General features: G+C 52.2%; 1 protein-coding gene across 1 annotated transcript in view; it reads right to left on the bottom strand.

The window, feature by feature from the left end:
* Positions 1-1,379: 1,379 nt before the first annotated feature.
* wdr46 (WD repeat domain 46) overlaps positions 1,380-22,817 on the bottom strand; it is a gene marked incomplete at its 5' end in the record, with an annotated part of 39,197 nt that continues 17,759 nt past the window's right edge. The window contains 6 exons of the mRNA XM_078536656.1: positions 1,380-1,897; positions 5,293-5,406; positions 6,913-7,008; positions 9,144-9,238; positions 18,241-18,388; positions 20,734-20,887. Of these exons, the coding sequence (XP_078392782.1) occupies positions 1,787-1,897; positions 5,293-5,406; positions 6,913-7,008; positions 9,144-9,238; positions 18,241-18,388; positions 20,734-20,887 (718 nt within the window). The remainder of the gene's footprint in view (positions 1,898-5,292; positions 5,407-6,912; positions 7,009-9,143; positions 9,239-18,240; positions 18,389-20,733; positions 20,888-22,817) is intronic.

The following is a 22,817-nucleotide window of genomic DNA, read 5'->3' as shown; positions in this document are numbered from 1 at the left end:
CCTCCTTAATAAGGAGACTAAAGCTGTCCACAGTGTTCCGGGTGTGGTCTCACCAACAGCTGTAGTAAGGCTTCCCCACTTTTAGTAAGTCAAGGTTTAATAAGTAAAGATGGTGGTGTAGTGGTAATGTCGCTGGACTAGTAACCCATAGGCCCAGGTGAATGCTGTGGGGACAGGGGGTCAAATCCCAGCCTGGTAACTGCTGGAGTTTAAATTCAATTAACAAACCTGGATTGAAAAGCGAGTCTCGGACATGGTGACCATGAAACTATTGTCGCTTATTGTTATAAAAACCCATCTGGCTAACGTTGTCCTTACCCGGTCTGGCTCAACGTGTGACTCCAGACTCCACAGCAATGTGGCTGACTCTTAACTGCCCTGTGAAGGGCAATTAGGGATGGGCAGCCTTACCAGGCCATGAAAGAATAAAGAAAAATAAACTAATATTCCATTTGCCTTCAGTCGCTGTTTAGTGATTCGTTTTGTACTGCAGCATTCCAGAGTCTGGCTCTCTCTCCGCTGAAATAATACCCTGAGAGAGAGGATTTTTTGGAGCTGCAGTGCACTGAGGGTAGGTGGAATCAGATTTCACAGACCCTTGCGGAGAAATCAAAGGGCTGAATTTAAAGGATTAATTCACCAGCCAGGGTCTGATAGGTGGCTCCTGACCTCAGTCGACCGACCCCACTTTGACAGCTACAACCTTTGCAGTCGTAGTTGTGAGAAACTGTCAAATGAATTGCCGCTTTTTTAAACGTTTATTCTTTCTTGGGATGTGTGCGTCGATGGAGAGAGAGTGCGGAATGCTGCGGTACAGAGTGATTTGTGCTTCATCTTACACTAAAATCAAAACAGCCGCATGCAGCAATAATGAGGAGGGAATTGATTGGCTTCATTATTTTTTTTCTTTATTCTTTCATGGCCTGGTAAGGCCATTCAGAGGGCATTGCTGTGGGTCTGGGGTCACATGTAGGCCAGACCGGGTAAGGACGGCAGATTTCCTTCCCTAAAGGGGCAGTAGTGAACCAGATGGGGTTTTTACGACAATCACCATGACTGAAACTAGCCTTACACTGCAGACATTATCAATCCCCCCCAAGCTGCTGGTGGGATCTGTACGCGGGTCCCCACAGCATTAGCCCAGGCCTCTGGATTACTAGCCCAGTGACAGCAACACTACTCCACCGTCACCACCAAGATATTTTTAGAGCAAAATTTTAAAAATGGGCTCTTTTTCCTCTTGAGGTTGCTGACTCCTAGATGAAAGAGAATAATCCTGGGCGTGGGGCTAAATTGGACAGTTCATGCAAAGTGCTAGCACTGGTGTGATGGGCTGAATGGCCATCAATATTTTCAATTTCTAAACACCCCAGACGAAACGCTGTGCAAGATTTATTTATTTTTAAAAAAAAAATAGCAGTAAAACAACTTGACAAATAATCAGAACAAAAACCTGCAGCAAAAAGGTTAGGAAGTTGCTGCTGCTTCAGAGAGGGGGTCATTCGTGATGGGAAAAGTTTATTCCGGCGATCCAGAAAAATATAAATCCACAAATTATTGACCAACGCTTTGATTCACCGGGATCCCCTCAGCTCACTGCTGGTTTGGCTGGGGTGGGGGTGGGGGGTGCGGGTATGGGATCAGGGGGACTGACTTTCTCCTCGATTTGATGGATCCTGTGTTAGTTCGGAGCACAGTCAGTGTCACACGCACACTCACCCCCCCGCCCCCCAGCGGGGCTCCAGGGAACGTGGGCCCCTCCCCACTCCAAAGCTTCCCAGCCAGTCTATTTTTTGAATCGGTCCAAGGTTGTGGTCACACGAGGGGCGTCCGTCTCTCTGGCATTCCGTTCCTCCCGAGCTTTCAGTTTCCCCTCGATGCTTTGCCGGATTATTTCCTGAAGGGGAGAGGGAGGGATGGTTAAACGGTGTGGATTGTTCTGCAGTGAAATCAGAGCTCCCTATTCCCATCAAGCCCGTGGACAGCGCTGGCCTGTAGGGAACACAGCGCTGCTGTGGTCACAGAGAGTTTGGAATGAAAATATTCAAAGCAAAAAAAGAACCATTTTGATGACGAGAGTTCAAATGCAGACGTATCTGCCCGCTAGAAATATTTTGGGTAGATGTTGCAAAGGTATATTCACCTCCATTTTATGTGTACACAGCTGGCCAGAAACTGAACTGGACCAGCCATATAAATCCTGCGGCTACAAGAGCAGGTCAGAGGCTGGGAATCCTGTGGTGAGTAACTCACCTCCTGACTCCCCAAAGCCTGTCCACCATCTACAAGGCACAAGTCAGGAGTGTGATGGAATACTCCCTACTTGCCTGGATGAGTGCAGCTCCCACAACACTCAAGAAGCTCGACACCATCCAGGACAAAGCAGCCCCGCTTGATTGGCACCACATCCACAAACATTCACTCCCTCCACCCACCGACACACAGTAGCAGCAGTGTGTGTACCATCTACAAGATGCACTGCAGGAATTCACCAAGGCTCCTTTGACAGCACCTTCCAAACCCACGACCACTACCATCTAGAAGGACAAGGGCAGCAGATACATGGGAACACCACCACCTGGAAGTTCCCCTCCAAGTCACTCACCATCCTGACTTGGAAATATATCGCCGTTCCTTCACTGTCTCTGGGTCAAAATCCTGGAACTCCCTCCCTAACAGCGCTGTGGGTGTACCTACACCACACGGGACTGCAGCGGTTCAAGAAGGCGGCTCACCACCACCTTCTCAAGGGGCAACTAGGGATGGGTAATAAATGCTGGTCCAGCCAGCGAAGCCCACATCCTATCCATGAATAAAAAACCAAACTGAATGACAGGGCTGGTTAAAAGGGCCGGTATGAAGTAATTTTGGAGAGGGAGCATTCGGAAGTTGATTTTTATTTCGACCAGTGTGAAAAGTCTGGTACAATTCAGCTGCTCTGTGTTTTTGCTTGTTTTATAAAACAGGAACAGGAACAGGAACACAATAGCACATGCGCCTGAGGTGAGGATAGCAGGGGTTGCAGAACAGGTTATAATCGCCATGAGGAAAGGTTCAGGTGTAGTGAAAACCTCAAACGTATTCACACCAACGTGTCGAGAACGTTGTGGTTCAAAGGAGAGACATCGGCAGCTCTGTCCACAAGCAACATGCAGCAGCAGCTAAGGCAGGCTTTAGCCTGCTGAGTCTGGAAATCTTTGTTATAATGACTTAATCGTTTCAGTTACTGGTTAGTTAATTTGTTAACATTTATAACTCATATCATTTAGGATTTGAATTGAACTGAACTGAAGTTTTCTGTCACCATACTTTCTTGAAGCCCAGTGTCAAAATCTTCTGTGGTTAAGGCTTTAATTGCAAAACTTTCAGTAAATACGACAGCGCGCCTGTACTCGAAGAAAGGGTAGTAAAGTTTAAGTCCAGGCAGGGCAGTGTCATGAAGCTCACACAGCGCTGGCTGCTGCTGCTGGTGAAGGTCTTCCTGGGGTGGTTTAACCACAGGACGCAGCCATGTTGTGCCTTGCAGGGTAGTCAGTGGTCGATGCTGACCATACACTGTGTAAGAGTGGGAACCAACACCTCAACATAGAGGGGCTTCCAACGCCCTGCTCCACACACACTCCTCGTGTCTCCCTCCCCCCCCCCCTTCAAATCCCTCCTCAGGTCTCACTCTGGACCACCGGGAAGTGAATCAATTGGAAAATGGGGCTTGGGGGAGGAGGGGGAACACAGGAACTTAGGAGGAGGCCATTCAGCCCTTCGAGCCTGCTCCACCATTCAGTAAGATCATGGCTGATCAGATTGTGGTCTCAACTCCACTTTCCTGTCTGCCCCCCCCCATAACCCTTGGCTCCCTTGTCAATCAAAAACCTGTCTAACTCAGCCTTGAATATATTCAATGGCCCAGCCCCCAGCGCTCTCTGGGGAAGAGAATTCCACAGACTAACGGCCTCTGAGACCCTCAGACCCTCCTCACCTCAGTCTTAAAAGAGAGACCTCTTATTCTTAAACTGTGTTCCCTGGGTCTGGTCTCCCCTACAAGAGGGTCTATCCTCCAGATATCTGCCCTATCAAGTCCCCTCAGGATCTTATATGTTTCAAGAAGATCACTCTTCACGCCTTTTCACCCAGCGAGTGGTTCGGGTCTGGAACGCGCTGCCTGGGGAGTGTGGTGGAGGCAGGTTCAATCGAGGCATTCAAGAAGGAATTGGATGATTATTTGAATAGAAACAATGTGCAGGGGTACAGGGAAAAGGCAGGGCAGTGACACTAGGTCATAATGCTCATTTGGAGAGCTGGTGTAGACATGATGGGCTGAATGTCCTCCTTCTGTGCTGTTAATATTCTGTGATTCTTCTAAACTCCAATGGGTATCGGTCCAACTGGTTCAACCTTTCCTCATAAGATAAGCCCTTCATCCCTGGAATGAGTCGAGTGAACCTTCTCTGAACTGCTTCTAACACAATTATATCTTTTTTCAAATGAGACCAAAACTGTACAGAATATTCCAGATGTGGTCTCACCGTGGCCCTGTGCAGCTGCAGTAAAACTTTCCTACTTTTATATTCCATTCCCCCTGCAATAAACACCAACATTCCCATTTACCTTCCGACTCACTTGCTGTAGCTACACGCTAACCATTTCGTGATTCATGTATCAGGACACCCAGATTACTCTGTGCCACTGAATTCTGTAATCTCTCTCTCCATTTGAGGAGTTTACTACTGGAGATGGGATGAAAGCAGCAGGACACGGGGACAGAGGCTTAAAACAAGAACCAGGAAGCAGTTCATCACACACAGGGCAGCGGGAAGCTGAAACTCTCTCTCTCTCTCTCAGGAAGCTGCTGAGGTTGGAGGGAGGTTGATGGTGGAGGAGTTCAATTGAAAATTTAAAAATCCGATTGTTAGATTGTTGGTTGGATGAGGGGTTACAGGACAAGCTGGGTAACTGGAGTTAAGACACGGACCGGCCACGATCGACTTGAACAGCCAAACAGGCTTGAGGGGCTGAACTGCCCCCTGCGCTGAGGGCCCTGCCCAGCACCCCCACCACAGTGCCAGGCCTCTGAGCTGGGGAATGTGCTGCAGGTTGCTGGGAGGTGGAGAGTGTAGCTATTGGATAGTGACCTGAAACCTCTGGCCAGCCTTCACTGAGACCAGTTACTCCTCTGGTGGGGAGTAGGCAGACGGCTGCTATCACAGCTGACACTGGGGTCGGTGTGAGAGCAGTCAAGGGCCACATGCCTCTGTGCCTCTCTGTCAGAGTGTCCTTCTCGCAGCTGACACTCACCCTCTGCTCCTCAAACGCCACCTTCTTTTTCCGCTTCTCGATGTTCTTGGCCGAACTTCTGCCCTTCATCTTGTGCTTTGGTTCAAACGCCTTTTTCTCCAAAGGATCAAAGCCCTGCCATGTGGGACAGACACAAGAGCAGAACTTAAACACTGGAGCTCAGAGCTCAGAGGCCAGGGTGTGGGCTGTTAGGGTTCGCAGCAGAGGGAAGACTGCACTTAGTGAGGACGACCCAGAGGAACACAAATCATCAAAATCACCAACCGAAACCAGCCTGACGCCTACCCAGAGCAGAATGAGTGCTGCACTGTCGGAGGGTCAGTACTGAGGGAGAGCCGCACCGTCAGAGGGTCAGTACTGAGGGAGTGCTGCACTGTCGGAGGGTCAGTACTGAGGGAGTGCTGCACTGTCAGAGGGTCAGTACTGAGGTAATGCTGCACTGTCAGAGGGTCAATACTGAGGGAGTGCTGCACTGTCAGAGGGTCAGTACTGAGGGAGTGCCACACTGTCAGAGGGTCAGTACTGAGGGAGCGCCGCACTGTCAGAGGGTCAGTACTGAGGGAGTGCCGCACTATCAGAGGGTCAGTACTGAGGGAGTGCTGCACTGTCAGAGGGTCAGTACTGAGGGAGTGCCGCACTGTCAGAGGGTCAGTACTGAGGGAGTGCCGCACTGTCAGAGGGTCAGTACTGAGGGAGTGCCGCACTGTCAGAGGGTCAGTACTGAGGGAGTGCCGCACTGTCAGAGGGTCAGTACTGAGGGAGTGCCGCACTGTCAGAGGGTCAGTACTGAGGGAGTGCCGCACTGTCAGAGGGTCAGTACTGAGGGAGTGCCGCACTGTCAGAGGGTCAGTACTGAGGGAGTGCCGCACTGTCAGAGGGTCAGTACTGAGGGAGTGGCGCACTGTCAGAGGGTCAGTAGTGAGGGAGTGCCGCACTGTCAGAGGGTCAGTACTGAGGGAGTGCCACACTGTCAGAGGGTCAGTACTGAGGGAGTGCCGCACTGTCAGAGGGTCAGTACTGAGGGAGTGCTGCACTGTCAGAGGGTCAGTAGTGAGGGAGTGCCGCACTGTCAGAGGGTCAGTACTGAGGGAGTGCTGCACTGTCAGAGGGTCAGTACTGAGGGAGCGCTGCACTGTCAGAGGGTCAGTACTGAGGTAATGCTGCACTGTCAGAGGGTCAATACTGAGGGAGTGCTGCACTGTCAGAGGGTCAGTACTGAGGGAGCGCCGCACTGTCAGAGGATCAGTACTGAGGGAGCGCCGCACTGTCAGAGGGTCAGTACTGAGGGAGTGCCGCACTGTCAGAGCGTCAGTACTGAGGGAGTGCTGCACTGTCAGAGGGTCAGTACTGAGGGAGTGCCGCACTGTCAGAGCGTCAGTACTGAGGGAGTGCTGCACTGTCAGAGGGTCAGTACTGAGGGAGCGCCGCACTGTCAGAGGGTCAGTACTGAGGGAGTGCCGCACTGTCAGAGCGTCAGTACTGAGGGAGTGCTGCACTGTCAGAGGGTCAGTACTGAGGGAGCGCCGCACTGTCAGAGGGTCAGTACTGAGGGAGTGCCGCACTGTGGGAGTTAATTACGGAAGGGCAGGTGGTTTTGATGCCAGCAAGTGAGATACTCACCAGACGCTGAACTCGCTCTTTGTGTTTCTGGTCCATGGTGATGAAGTCAACCTGCCCCAGTTTGTCTGGGTCCAAGGTTATCAGTTCCGGCTGAATCTGTAAAAAAAATAGAAAGATAGAACTCAGTTGGTGACCCTGGTGCAACCTGATTTCTGACAGGATCTAACTCTTCCAGTCTGCGGGATGGCTTTCCCGGAATTCGGAATATAAGCTTGTCAAGTAAAGTTTCACCTTGTCGTGAGGTTCTGGAGTACTTTTCTCTATCATATCCACATTGGTAATGCTGTCTCCACCACACTCTTCACTACCCTCTGGACAGCAGGTACCACCCAGTCTTTATAACTAGACTGTCCAGCTCCAGGAGCACAGGGAGTAGCAGCAATCTCACCATCTCACTGCACCTTACAGCCCAGCAGGAGGCCATTCAGCCCACTGTCCCTGCTGGCCCTTTGAAACCCTTGTTCACTTTACCCTGCTTCTATCCTGCCGCCCCGCCTTTGAGTCCTGTCCACATCCGACATGACCTTTTCGCAAACTCCTGTGGAACATGAATGTGCAAACTGCTGCCCTTTTCTCAAAAAGAGGGGCTGGGGGCTGACCTGAGAGAAGTCTTTCATATTCTGCAAAGGTTTTGATGGGCTAGACTGAGTGAAGGTGTCTCCATCACGCGTGGCGATCAGAACTAGGGGCCATTGAAGGTCGTTGCTGATAAACCCAGCTGGGAATTCAGGAGAAGTGTCTATACCCAGAGAGTGGGGAGAATGCTAGCACAGGGAGTTGAATATTGTGGATCCATTTACAGGGGGAAATGGATGAGGGAGAAAGGGAGAGAAGGATATGTTGACAGGGTGAGATGAAGACAGACTAGGAGGAGGTTGGTGTGGAGCAGGAACACCAGCACAGGCCAGCTGGGCTGAATGGCCACATCTGTGCTGTAAATTCCATATATTCCCATGTAGCTCCATTTCAGGCAGTGCCTTCCAGATCTGAATGATATTCTGTGGGTAGAAATTGCTCATTTCTGCCCTCGATTGTTTTGTTAATTGGTTTAAATCTCCCCCCCCACCAAGGCATTCCCCTCACTGGGCCAAAGCTTTCCCAAGTGGAACAAAGGCCACTTGTACCTGACAGTCTGTGAAGTACAGAATCCATCTCTCTACCATCGCAGCGAGACAGTCTCACTGCGTGGAAATCCGTGTTTGAAGGCTGGACAGAAGGTGTGAGTGAGAAGGTCAGTGCCTCAGGAACAATGATGCCGATCTGCACCCATACCCCACGTATCAGAGATTGCACAGTTTCCAGGAGTCAGCACAGACATTCCCTGCCTTCAGTGAGTGGCTGCCCCTCGAACTGAGGGTGACATCTACACAGGGTCACGAGTTTCCACCCTGGGTCTTTCATGTGACTGTAGAGGCCGATTCTCGACCCACGGACATTTAGGCTCAGGGAGCAGGACGTGCCAGGAGACAGTGGGATCCGGAGTGTAGGATCTGTTTCCATTCCTCTCCTTCTCTGTAGTCGCTCTGCCTCCTGGTTAAGACGTTGGGACTCGAGGCGGGGTGCAGCTCGATGGACAAACTGTCAGCGTTTTGAATGCTTGGTAGCGAGCTCCTCGCAGTCATTAATGTCCATGCTGCTGCTCCTCAGGGAGAGGATCAGAGTGTCTTTGAAGCAGTCGAGTCTCTGTCCTTGGCTGGATCGTGGAGAGGGAGGAAAACTGGATGCCAGGGGAGGAGGTTTACAGACATCCGGACACAGTGTCCAGTCCATGGAAGTTGGTTTTGCCGGACTTTTCCCTGAATGCTTGTGGAGCTGGCTCCAAGAAGGGAATGAGCGCTTGTTTGATGGTTCTCCCACTGAATCCAGAGGATGCAGCACAGGTATTGCTAATGGACTTTCTCCTGTGTTCTCCCGTGTCAGAAACATCACTTGATTAACCGGTTATGTGCACAGGGTTAAGGTTAAAAGTGATTCACTTGGTCCAGTCCCTTGGGGCAGTAATGGGAGGGGGACAGCCCGATTGACTGGGACACTAACCACAATCTTATGGGCAAAGCGGTGCCCAATGTGTTTGAGTCTCTCAGACAGTGGGAAATGATCACCATCACAGTGTGTCTCAGCAGGGTTATAGTGGAGGGAGCACAGGGTTACTCTGTCCTGGAGTTAGTGTGACCACACTCCACATCCTGAGTGGAGATACAGGGGTCTGAGACGAATGCAAAGCCACCTACCTTCTCCAGGAGCGCTTTGACCTCCCATTCCTGCCTCTGCTTCTTACTCTGGTAAGGGTTACATTCAAGTGCATCAAAGTTTGCTTCACCAGCACCTAGAGAGGAGCACAAATCAACAAACTCATACAGGGTTGGTCCAAAGAACTGCATTTGACATTTTACCATTTAGTCTCTCAGAGCCAGAAGCCCACCAGCTACAGGGACCCTCACCCATCCTCTCATTACCTCCAGACTCAACTATCCCTCTCACACTGTACACACTGCAAACTTCAACTCAACCAAATCTTCTGTCCTCACACTCACCAACCCTCACACACACCAACCCTCACACACACCAACCTTCACACACATCAACCCTCACACACACCAACCCTCACACACACCAACCCCCACACACACCAATCCCCACACACACCAATCCCCAAACACACCAATCCCCACACACACCAATCCCCACACACACCAACCCCCACACACACCAACCCTCACACACACCAACCCTCACACACAACCCTCACACACACCAACCCTCACACACACCAACCCTCACACACACCAATCCTCACACACACCAATCCTCACACACACCAATCCTCACACACACCAATCCTCACACACACAACCCTCACACACACCAACCTTCACACACATCAACCCTCACACACACCAACCCTCACACACACCAACCCCCACACACACCAACCCCCACACACACCAATCCCCACACACACCAACCCCCACACACACCAACCCTCACACACACCAACCCTCACACACAACCCTCACACACACCAACCCTCACACACAGCAACCCTCACACACACCAATCCTCACACACACCAATCCTCACACACACCAATCCTCACACACACAACCCTCACACACACCAACCTTCACACACACCAATCCTCACACACACCAACCCTCACACACGCCAATCACCACACACAACCCTCACACACGCCAACCCTCACACACGCCAACCCTCACACACGCCAACCCCGACACACACCAACCCTCACACACACCAATCCTCACACACACCAATCCTCAGACACATCAATCCTCACACACACCAATCCTCACACACATCAATCCTCACACACACCAATCCCCACACACACGACCCTCACACACACCAACCCTCACACACACCATCCCTCACACACACCAATCCTCACACACACCAATCCTCACACACACCAATCCTCATTTCCTCACACACAAACCCTCACACACACCAATCCCCATTTCCCTCACACACACCAATCCCCATTTCCCCACACACACCAACCCTCACACACACCAATCCTCACACACACCAATCCTCACACACGCCAAACCTCACACACACAACCCTCACACACACCAACCTTCACACACACCAATCCTCACACACACCAACCCTCACACACACCAATCACCACACACAACCCTCACACACGCCAACCCTCACACACGCCAAACCTCACACACGCCAACCCTCACACACGCCAACCCTCACATACGCCAACCCCCACACACAGCAACCCTCACACACACCAATCCCCACACACACCAATCCTCTCACACACCAATCCTCACACACATCAATCCTCACACACACCAATCCCCACACACACAACCCTCACACACACCAACCCTCACACACACCAATCCTCACACACACCAATCCTCACACACACCAATCCTCATTTCCTGACACACACCAATCCCCATTTCCATCACACACACCAATCCCCATTTCCCCACACAGCAACACTCACACACACCAATCCTCATTTCCTCACACACAACAATCCCCATTTCCTCACACACACCAATCCCCATTTCCTCACACACCAACCCTCACACACACCAATCCTCATTTCCTCACACACACCAATCCCCATTTCCTCACACACACCAATCCCCATTTCCTCACACACCAACCCTCACACACACCAATCCCCATTTCCCCACACACACCAATCCCCATTTCCTCACACACCAATCCTCACACACCAATCCCCATTTCCCTCACACACACCAATCCCCATTTCCCTCACACACAACAATCCCCATTTCCCCACACACACCAATCCCCATTTCCTCACACACACCAATCCCCATTTCCTCACACACACCAATCCCCATTTCCCCACACATACCAATCCCCATTTCCCCACACACACCAATCCCCATTTCCCCACACACACCAATCCCCATTTCCCCACACACACCAATCCTCACACACACCAATCCCCATTTCCCCACACACACCAATCCCCATTTCCCTCACACACACCAATCCTCACACACACCAATCCCCATTTCCCCACACACGCCAATCCCCAGTTCGCCACACACACCAATCCCCATTTCCTCACACACACCAATCCCCATTTCCCCACACACACCAATCCCCATTTCCCCACACACACCAATCCCCATTTCCCCACAGACACCAATCCCCATTTCCTCACACACACCAATCCCCATTTCCCTCACACACACCAATCCCCATTTCCCCACACACACCAATCCCCATTTCCCTCACACACACCAATCCCCATTTCCCCACACACACCAATCCCCATTTCCCTCACACACACCAATCCCCATTTCCCCACACACACCAATCCCCTTTCCCCACACACACCAATCCTCACACACACCAATCCTCATTTCCCTCACACACACCAATCCCCATATTCCCCACACAATCCAATCCCCATTTCCCCACACACACCAATCCCCATTTCCCAACACACACCAATCCCCATTTCCCTCACACACACCAATCCCCATTTCCCCACACACACCAATCCCCATTTCCCCACACACACCAATCCCCAATTCCCCACACACACCAATCCACACACACACCAATCCCCATTTCCCCAAACACACCAATCCCCATTTCCTCACACACACCAATCCCCATTTCCCCACACACACCAATCCCCATTTCCCCACACACACCAATCCCCATTTCCTCACACACACCAATCCCCATTCACTCACACACACCAATCCCCATTTCCCTCACATACACCAATCCCCATTTCCCCACACACACCAATCCCCATTTCCCCACACACACCAATCCCCATTTCCCTCACACACACCAATCCCCATTTCCCCACACACACCAATCCCCATTTCCCCACACACACCAATCCCCAATTCCCCACACACACCAATCCTCACACACACCAATCCCCATTTCCCCAAACACACCAATCCCCATTTCCTCACACACACCAATCCCCATTTCCCCACACACACCAATCCCCATTTCCCCACACACACCAATCCCCATTTCCTCACACACACCAATCCCCATTCACTCACACACACCAATCCCCATTTCCCTCACACACACCAATCCCCATTTCCCCACACACACCAATCCCCATTTCCCCACCCACACCAATCCCCATTTCCTCACACACACACCAATCCCCATTTCCTCACACACACCAATCCCCATTTCCTCACACACACCAATCCCCATTTCCCCACACACACCAATCCCCATTTCCTCACACACACCAATCCCCATTTCCTCAGACACACCAATCCCCATTCACTCACACACACCAATCCCCATTTCCTCACACACACCAATCCCCATTTCCTCACACACACCAATCCCCATTCACTCACACACACCAATCCCCATTTCCTCACACACACCAATCCCCATTCACTCACACATACCAATCCCCATTTCCTCACACACACCAATCCCCATTTCCTCACACACACCAATCCCCATTTCCTCACACACACCAATCCCCATTTCCCTCACACACACCAATCCCCATTTCCCTCACACACACCAATCCCCATTTCCTCACACACACCAATCCCCATTTCCTCACACACACCAATCCCCATTCACTCACACACACCAATCCCCATTTCCTCACACACACCAATCCCCATTTCCCTCACACACACCAATCCTCACACACACCAATCCCCATTTCCACACACACACAAATCCCCATGTCCTCACACACACCAATCCCCATTTCCCCACACACACCAATCCCCAATTCCCTCACACACACCAATCCTCACACACACCAATCCCCATTTCCTCACACAAACCAATCCCCATTTCCTCACACACACCAATCCCCATTTCCCCACACACACCAATCCCCATTTCCCCACACACACCAATCCCCATTTCCCCACAGACACCAATCCCCATTTCCTCACACGCACCAATCCCCGTTTCACTCACACACACCAATCCCCATTTCCTCACACAAACCAATCACCATTTCCCCACAGACACCAATCCCCATTTCCCCACACACACCAATCCCCATTTCCCTCACACACACCAATCACCATTTCCACACACACACCAATCCTCACACACACCAATCCCCATTTCCTCACACACACCAATCCCCATTTCATCACACACACCAATCCCCATTTCCCTCACACACACCAATCCCCATTTCCGCACACACACCAATCCCCATTTCCCCACACACACCAATCCCCATTTCCCCACACACACCAATCCCCATTTCCCCACACACACCAATCCTCACACACACCAATCCCCATTTCCCCACACACACCAATCCCCATTTCCCTCACACACGCCAATCCCCATTTCCCCACACACACCAATCCCCATTTCCCCACACACCAATCCTCACACACACCAATCCCCATTTCCCCACACACACCAATCCCCATTTCCTCACACACACCAATCCCCATTTCCCCACACACACCAATCCCCATTCACTCACACACACCAATCCCCATTTCCTCACACACACCAATCCCCAAAACCTCACACACACCAATCCCCATTTCCCTCACACACACCAATCCCCATTTCCCCACACACACCAATCCCCATTTCCCCCACACACACCAATCCCCATTTCCCCACACACACCAATCCTCACACACACCAATCCCCATTTCCCCACACACACCAATCCCCATTTCCCTCACACACACCAATCCCCATTTCCCTCACACACACCAATCCCCATTTCCTCACACACACCAATCCCCATTTCCCCACACACACCAATCCCCATTTCCCCAAACACACCAATCCCCATTTCCCCACACACACCAATCCCCATTTGCTCACACACACCAATCCCCATTCACTCACACACACCAATCCCCGTTTCCCTCACACACACCAATCACCGTTTCCCTCACACACACCAATCCCCATTTCCCCACACACACTAATCCCCATTTCCCTCACACACACACCAATCCCCATTTCCTCACATACACCAATCCCCATTTCCTAACACACACCAATCCCCATTTCCTCACACACACCAATCCCCATTTCCCCACACACACCAATCCCCATTTCCCCACACACACCAATCCCCATTTCCCCACACACACGAATCCCCATTTCCCCACACACACCAATCCCCGTTTCCCCACACACACCAATCCTCACACACACCAATCCCCATTTCCCCACACACACCAATCCCCATTTCCCCACACACACCAATCCCCATTTCCCCACACACACCAATCCCCATTCACTCACACACACCAACCCCCATTTCCCCCACACACCAATCCCCATTTCCCCACACACACCAATCCTCACACACACCAATCCCCGTTTGCCTCACACACACCAATCCCCGTTTCCCTCACACACACCAATCCCCGTTTCCCTCACACACACCAATCCCCATTTCCCCACACACACCAATCCCCATTTCCCTCACACACACCAATCCCCATTTCCTCACACACACCAATCCCCATTTCCTCACACACACCAATCCCCATTTCCTCACACACACCAATCCCCATTTCCTCACACACACCAATCCCCATTTCCTCACACACACCAATCCCCATTTCCTCACACACACCAATCCTCACACACACCAATCCCCGTTTCCCTCACACACACCAATCCCCATTTCCCCACACAGACCAATCCCCATTTCCCTCACACACACCAATCCCCATTTCCTCACACACACCAATCCCCATTTCCCCACACACACCAATCCCCATTTCCCCACACACACCAATCCCCATTTCCCTCACACACACCAATCCCCATTTTTCCCATCACCCCTCTGCTTCCTGACCTACACCAGCTCCCGCTTAAGCAACGGCTCAGTTTTGGAATCCTTGCCCTTGTGTTAACATCGCCCCATGGCGTCGCCTCCTCCCTATCTCTGTAACCTCCTCCGGCCCCCACACCCCTCCCTATTTCTGTAACCTCCTCCAGCCCACACACCCCTCCCTATCTCTGTAACCTCCTCCAGCCCCTACACCCCTGCCTATCTCTGTAACCTCCTCCAGCCCCTACAACCCTCCCTATCTCTGTAACCTCCTCCAGCCCCTACACTCCTCCCTATCTCTGTAACCTCCTCCAGCCCCTACACCCCTCCCTATCTCTGTAACCTCCTCCGGCCCCCACACCCCTCCCTATCTCTGTAACCTCCTCCGGCCCCCACACCCCTCCCTATCTCTGTAACCTCCTCCAGCCCGTACAACACTCCCTATCTCTGTAACCTCCTCCAGCCCCTACACCCCTCCCTATCTCTGTAACCTCCTCCAGCCCCTACACCCCTCCCTATCTCTGTAACCTCCTCCGGCCCCCACACCCCTCCCTATCTCTGTAACCTCCTCCGGCCCCTACACCCCTCCCTATCACTGTAACCTCCCCCAGCCCCTACACCCCTCCCTATCTCTGTAACCTCCTCCAGCCCCTACACCCCTCCCTATCTCAGTAACCTCCTCCAGCCCCTACAACCCTATCTCTGTAACCTCCTCCAGCCCCTACAACCCTCCCTATCGCTGTAACCTCCTTCAGTCCCTCCAATCCTCCATCTCTGTAACCTCCTCCAGCCCCTCCAACCCTCCCTATCTCTGTAACCTCTTCAAGCCCCTCCAACCCTCCCTATCTCTGTAACCTTACGGCCCCTACACCCCTCCCTATCTCTGTAACCTCCTCCAGCCCCTACAACCCTCCCTATCTCTGTAACCTCCTGCAATCCCTACAACCCTCCCTATCTCTAACCTCCTCCAGCCCCTACAACCCTCCCTATATTTAACCTCCTCCGGTCCCGACAAACCTCGCTATTTCTAACCTCCTCCAGTCCCGACAAACCTCCCTATCTCTAACCTTCTCCAGTCCCTACAACCCTCCCAATCTTTAAACTCCACCAGTCCCCTACACCACTCTCTATGTCTGTAACCTCCTCCAGCCCCTACACCCCTATCTCTGTAACCTTCACCAACCCCTATCTCTGTAACTTTCTCCAACCCCTATCTCTGTAACCTCCTCCAGCCCTTACAACCCTATCGCTGTAACCCCCCTCCAGCCCCTACACCCCTCCCTATCTCTGTAACCCCCCTCCAGCCCCTACAACCCTCCCTATCTCTGTAACCTTCTCCAGTCCCCTACAACCCTCCCTATCTCTGTAACCTCCTCCAGCCCCTATAACCCTCCCTATCTCTGTAACCTCCTCCAGCCCCGACAACCCTCCCTATCTCTGTATCCTCCTCCAGCCCCTACACCCCTCCCTATCTCTGTAACCTCCTCCAACCCCTACAACCCTCCCTATCTCTGTAACCTCCTCCAGACCCCTACAACCCTCCCTATCTCTGTAACCTCCTCCAGCCCCTACAACCCTCCCTATCTCTGTAACCTCCTCCAGCCCCGACAACCCTCCCTATCTCTGTATCCTCCTCCAGCCCCTACACCCCTCCCTATCTCTGTAACCTCCTCCAATCCCTATAACCCTCCCTATCTCTGTAACCTCCTCCAGACCCCTACAACCCTCGCTATCTCTGTAACCTCCTCCAGCTCCTACAACCCTCCCTATCTTTTTAATCTCCTCTAGCTCCTACATCCTCCGAGATCTCTGCCTTCCTCTAATCCCAGCACCTTGAGTATTCCTGATTTCCATCGCTCCATCACTGGGGGCCGTCTCTTAGGCTGCCTAGGTGCTAAGTACTGGAATTCCCTCCCACCTCGCTCTCCTTCTTTAAGATGCTCCTTAAAGCCAATCTGTTTGGCTGAACTTTTCTCATCTGTCCCAATATCTCCCCATGTGGGTGGCATCATATTCAGGTCGATCGTCGCTCCTGTGAAACGTCTTGGGACGTCTTTCGGAGTCATGTCAATTCGAGTTGTTACTGTCCTCACATAAGGACCTGCAAGACCAGGACATCCCTGTCTCTCTTTCTCCGCATTATAGACGAAGTGAAGACACTCGGCACAGGGAGTGGTGGCGGGAGTCGGGAACGAGCTGATATGGACACCCACCCCCTCAGCGTGACTGAGCCCCAGCAGGCAAGCGCATCCCAGGCTCCACTCTGTCAAAGTGACCTTGGCACCACTGTCAAACACAACCTGGTGACGGACTGCTTACAGTGCAGGAGGAGGCCATTGGGCCCTTTGATTTTGTACCGGGAGTCACTTAGTGCCCAGCACAAACCCCCCTGTCTCTTCCCTGTAGCCCCTGCACATTTTGACCCTTTGGATATTTCTCCAATTCCCTTTGGAAATGCAGCACTGACTGTGGCTGCACCCCAGGAGAGTGTGTTCGATACGACGAGAGAGAGTAACTGACATCTATTTCGTTTATTCTGTCACAGGATGTGGGTGTGGCTGACACGGCCAGCATTTATTGCCCAGCCCTAATTACCCTTGAACTGAGCTGTTTGCTCAGCCAAGTCAGGGGGCAGTTAAGAGTCGACCACATTGCTGTGGGTCTGGAGTCACATGTAGACCAGACCAGGGTAAGGACAGCAGATTTCCCTCCCTAAAGGGACACTAGTGAACCAGATGGGTTTTTACAACAATCGATGATAGTTTCATGGTCACCATGACTGGGACTCGCTTTATATTCCAGATTTTATTAAGTGAATTTAAATTCCGTGGTGGGATTTGAACCCGGGTCCCCAGAGCATTAACCTGGGCTTCTGGATAACTCACCCAGTGACAATACCACTGTGCCCCCTGCTCCCCAATCGTTCTTCCAATCTGCCCGCTACCTGGTTAACCCCATGGTCATCCCCCTTGAAGGGGGAGGAGGGAGACAGTCTCAGTACTTGCCTGGCACGAGCATGCTGGTGAACCCGTGTCCATGCCCCACACCCAACACGTCTTCGTAGGGGCAGAACTGTAGCCCATGCACTCCCTGGCGGACAGAGTGACTCAGGTACGGCCTCCTCACTGTCGCGTGGTGAATGTCTTTGTAAACCTGTGGGTGGGTGAGGGGAGAAAGAGACAGAGAGAAACATCGATCATACGTTCATCAGTCGCAGGGGCAGACGGCCCAGGCCCAGGCCCAATCCCAATCCCAGGCCCAGGCCCAATCCCAGGCCCAGGCCCAATCCCAGGCCCAGGCCCAGACCCAGACCCAGACCCAATCCCAGGCCCAGACCCAGGCCCAATCCCAGGCCCAGACCCAGGCCCAATCCCTGGCCCAGTCCCAGGCCCAATCCCAGGCCCAGGCCTAGGCCCAATCCCAGTCCCAGGCCCAATCCCAGGCCCAGCCCCAAGCCCAGTCCCAGGCCCAATCCCAGTCCCAGTCCCAGGCCCAGGCCCAGTGCCAGGCCCAGGCCCAGGCCCAATCCCAGCCCTCAACAGAGCGGCACCGGGCAGTTCCACAGTCCGAGGTGTCTGAGCTGGTGTTTTCAGTTGGAGGGGAGCTTTCCCTCTGTGCCACACACAATCTTTATCCCTCAATCAACATCCCGGGGTGGGGGGGAAAAAAACAGATTATCTGGCCATCGCTATTTGTGGGATCTTGCTTTATACAAACGGGCTGCTGAGTTTCCTACATTCCTCTAAAGAACCTTGCTGCGTGTGAAATGGCTGATTTAATAAGCAGCGAGTCTCTGAGGGTCTTCACAGATGGGGATAAAATACTAGAGATTCAGAGGAACCAGAACTATATCAGAGAGAAAGAATTGGTCTCGGTGGGCATGGGTACATAATCCAACCGGCAAAATTCAAAATGACTTAGGACAACGGATCCGATGAAAGATTAACCCTTCACTAAAAAGTGAATGCAGTGGAAGAGTAAAGGAATCATGCTGCAGTTGTATAAGGCCTTGGTGAGACCATGCCTGGAGTACTGTGCACACTTTTGCTCTCCTTATCTAAGGAAGGATACACTTTCCCTCGAGGGAGAGAGACAGAGATTCACCAGACGGATCCTGGAATGAGAGGATTGGCCTATCAGGAGAGATTGAGAAGACTTTGACCCATATTCCCCGGAGTTTAGAAGAATGAGAGGCTCTCTCCTTGAAGTATGTAACATTTTTCCATTCATCCACTGGATGTGGGCATTGCTGCAGAACACACCTTTACACACAGCGAGTGGTTAGGGTCTGGAATGCACTGTCTGAGAGTGTGGTGGAGACAGGGTCAATCGAGTGGTTAGGATCTGGAATGTACTGTCTGAGAGTGTGGGGGAGACAGGGTCAATCGAGTGGTTAGGATCTGGAATGCACCGTCTGAGAGTGTGGTGGAGACAGGGTCAATCGAGTGGTTAGGGTCTGGAATGCACTGTCTGAGAGTGTGGTGGAGACAGGGTCAATCGAGTGGTTAGGATCTGGAATGCACTGTCTGAGAGTGTGGTGGAGACAGGGTCAATCGAGGAATCCAAAAGCGGATTACGTTGCTAGGGGAGGGAGTCCAGAACAAGGAGACAAAAGCTTAAAACTCGATCTAGGCCATACAGGGGTGATGTCAGGAAAACCTTCTTCAAAGAAAGGTTAGTGAAAATCTGGAACATTCGGGGCCTATTGAACATTTCCAGAGATTGCTGGATTTTACTTGAGCAAGAGCCTTGGATTGATGGAGTTAAGATGCAAATCAGCCAGATTCCAAACGCATGGTGGAATAGATGGGCCGAATGGTCTACCCCTGGTCCTAAGTTTCCAAGAGGGCAGGTAGGGCCTTAATTTAGTGTCTCATCCACTGGCAGTGCAGCACTCCCTCAGCACTCATCCGCTGGCAGTGCAGCACTCTCTCAGCGCTCATCCACTGGCAGTGCAGCACTCCCTCAGCACTCATCCACTGGCAGTGCAGCACTCCCTCAGCACTCATCCACTGGCAGTGCAGTACTCCCTCAGCACTCATCCACTGGCAGTGCAGCACTCCCTCAGCACTCATCCACTGGCAGTGCAGTACTCCCTCAGCACTCATCCACTGGCAGTGCAGCACTCTCTCAGCGCTCATCCACTGGCAGTGCAGCACTCCCTCAGCACTCATCCACTGGCAGTGCAGCACTCCCTCAGCACTCATCCACTGGCAGTGCAGTACTCCCTCAGCACTCATCCACTGGCAGTGCAGCACTCCCTCAGCACTCATCCACTGGCAGTGCAGCACTCCCTCAGCACTCATCCACTGGCAGTGCAGCACTCCCTCAGCACTCATCCACTGGCAGTGCAGCACTCCCTCAGCACTCATCCACTGGCAGTGCAGCACTCCCTCAGCACTCCTTACTCAGAGGGGAGGCTTCTACCTACTGAGTCAAGGCTGAGAGCCTCATTTAACAGTACGGCTGTTAACTTGGAAACAAAATCAGCAGCTTACGTGGACGGTGTTCCCACATCCTACTCCGAGGAGGTTTCTCTGGCTGAAAACCAGATGGCCTGCGCCACTGGATAGAAAATAGGAGTGCAGAGGGCGATAGGATCGAATATCGTACACGTTTAACCTGCGGTCCAATCCTGAAGTGGCCATGTACCTGCACGAGAGGAAACTTCAAAAGCGAGCAGAGACCACACCAAATTCACCCGACTGTCGGAGTACACTCCTGCTAAAGGCAACTTAAAAACCCTCCAAGGAACGTATCCTATCATCACCCATTGCAGCAACTCCTCCTCAATACTGTACCAGTCAGATGTTAATCATTGACAGGAATGCACAGGCACAGGAACACACAGAGACACAGGCACAGGCACAGGAACACACAGAGACACAGGCACAGGAACACACAGAGACACAGGCACAGACACAGGAACACACAGAGACACAGGCACAGGAACACACAGAGACACAGGCAGAGACACAGGAACACACAGACACAGGAACAGGAACACACAGAAACACAGGCACAGGAACATACAGCGACACAGAAACACAGACACAGGCACAGACACAGGAACACACAGAGACACAGGCACAGGAACACACAGAGACACAGGAACAGACACAGGAACACACAGAGACACAGGAACACACAGAGGCACAGGAACACACAGAGGCACAGGAACACACAGAGACACAGGAACACACAGAGACACAGGCACAGACAGGCACAGACACAGGAACATAGAGACACAGGCACAGGAACACACAGAGACACAGGAACAGACACAGGAACACACAGTCACAGGAACACACAGACACAGGCACAGGAACACACAGAGACACAGGCACAGGAACACACAGAGACACAGGCACAGGAACACACAGACACAGGAACACACAGAGACACAGGCACAGACACAGGCACAGACACAGGAACACACAGAGACACAGGAACACGCAGAGACACAGGAACACGCAGAGATACAGGAACACGCAGAGATACAGGAACACGCAGAGATACAGGAACACACAGAGATACAGGCACAGACACAGGAACACACAGAGACACAGGCACAGACACAGGAACACACAGAGACACAGGCACAGACACAGGAACACACAGAGATACAGGAACACACAGAGATAAAGGAACACGCAGAGACACAGGAACACACAGAGACACAGGAACACACAGAGACACAGGCACAGACACAGGAACACACAGAGACACAGGCACAGGCACAGGAACACACAGAGACACATGCACAGGAACACACAGAAACACAGGAACAGGAACACACAGAGACACAGGAACACACAGAGATACAGGAACACACAGAGATACAGGAACACACAGAGATACAGGCACAGACACAGGAACACACAGAGACACAGGCACAGACACAGGAACACACAGAGACACAGACACAGGAACACACAGAGACACAGACACAGGAACACACAGAAACACAGGAACAGGAACACACAGAAACACAGGAACAGGAACACACAGAGACACAGGAACACACAGAGACACAGGCACAGGAACACACAGAGACACAGGAACACACAGAGACACAGACACAGGAACACACAGGCACAGACACAGGAACACACGGAGACACAGGCACAGGAACACACAGAGACACAGGAACACACAGAGACAGGAACACACAGACACAGGAACACACAGACACAGGAACACACAGACACAGGAACACAGACACATACACAGGAACACACTGACACAGACACAGGAACACACAGACACAGGCACAGACACAGGAACACACAGAGACACAGGCACTGGAACACACAGAGACACAGGAACACACAGAGACACAGGAACACACAGAGACACAGGAACACACAGACACAGACATAGGAACACAAAGAGATGCAGGCACAGACACAGGTGCACGTGCACACAGGCATACACAGATACACGCACGTGGACACAGGCACACGCACGGAGGCACAGACGAACGCACACAGGCACAGATGGACACAGGCACGCACCCCGACACACGCGCATGCACCCCGTCACGCACGCACACACCCCGACACACGCACGCACCCCGACA

The sequence above is a fragment of the Cetorhinus maximus genome, unplaced genomic scaffold (assembly GCF_964194155.1).
Source record: "Cetorhinus maximus unplaced genomic scaffold, sCetMax3.hap1.1 HAP1_SCAFFOLD_1393, whole genome shotgun sequence".
Lineage (NCBI taxonomy): Eukaryota > Metazoa > Chordata > Chondrichthyes > Lamniformes > Cetorhinidae > Cetorhinus > Cetorhinus maximus.
This window is presented reverse-complemented; position numbering and strand designations above follow the sequence as displayed.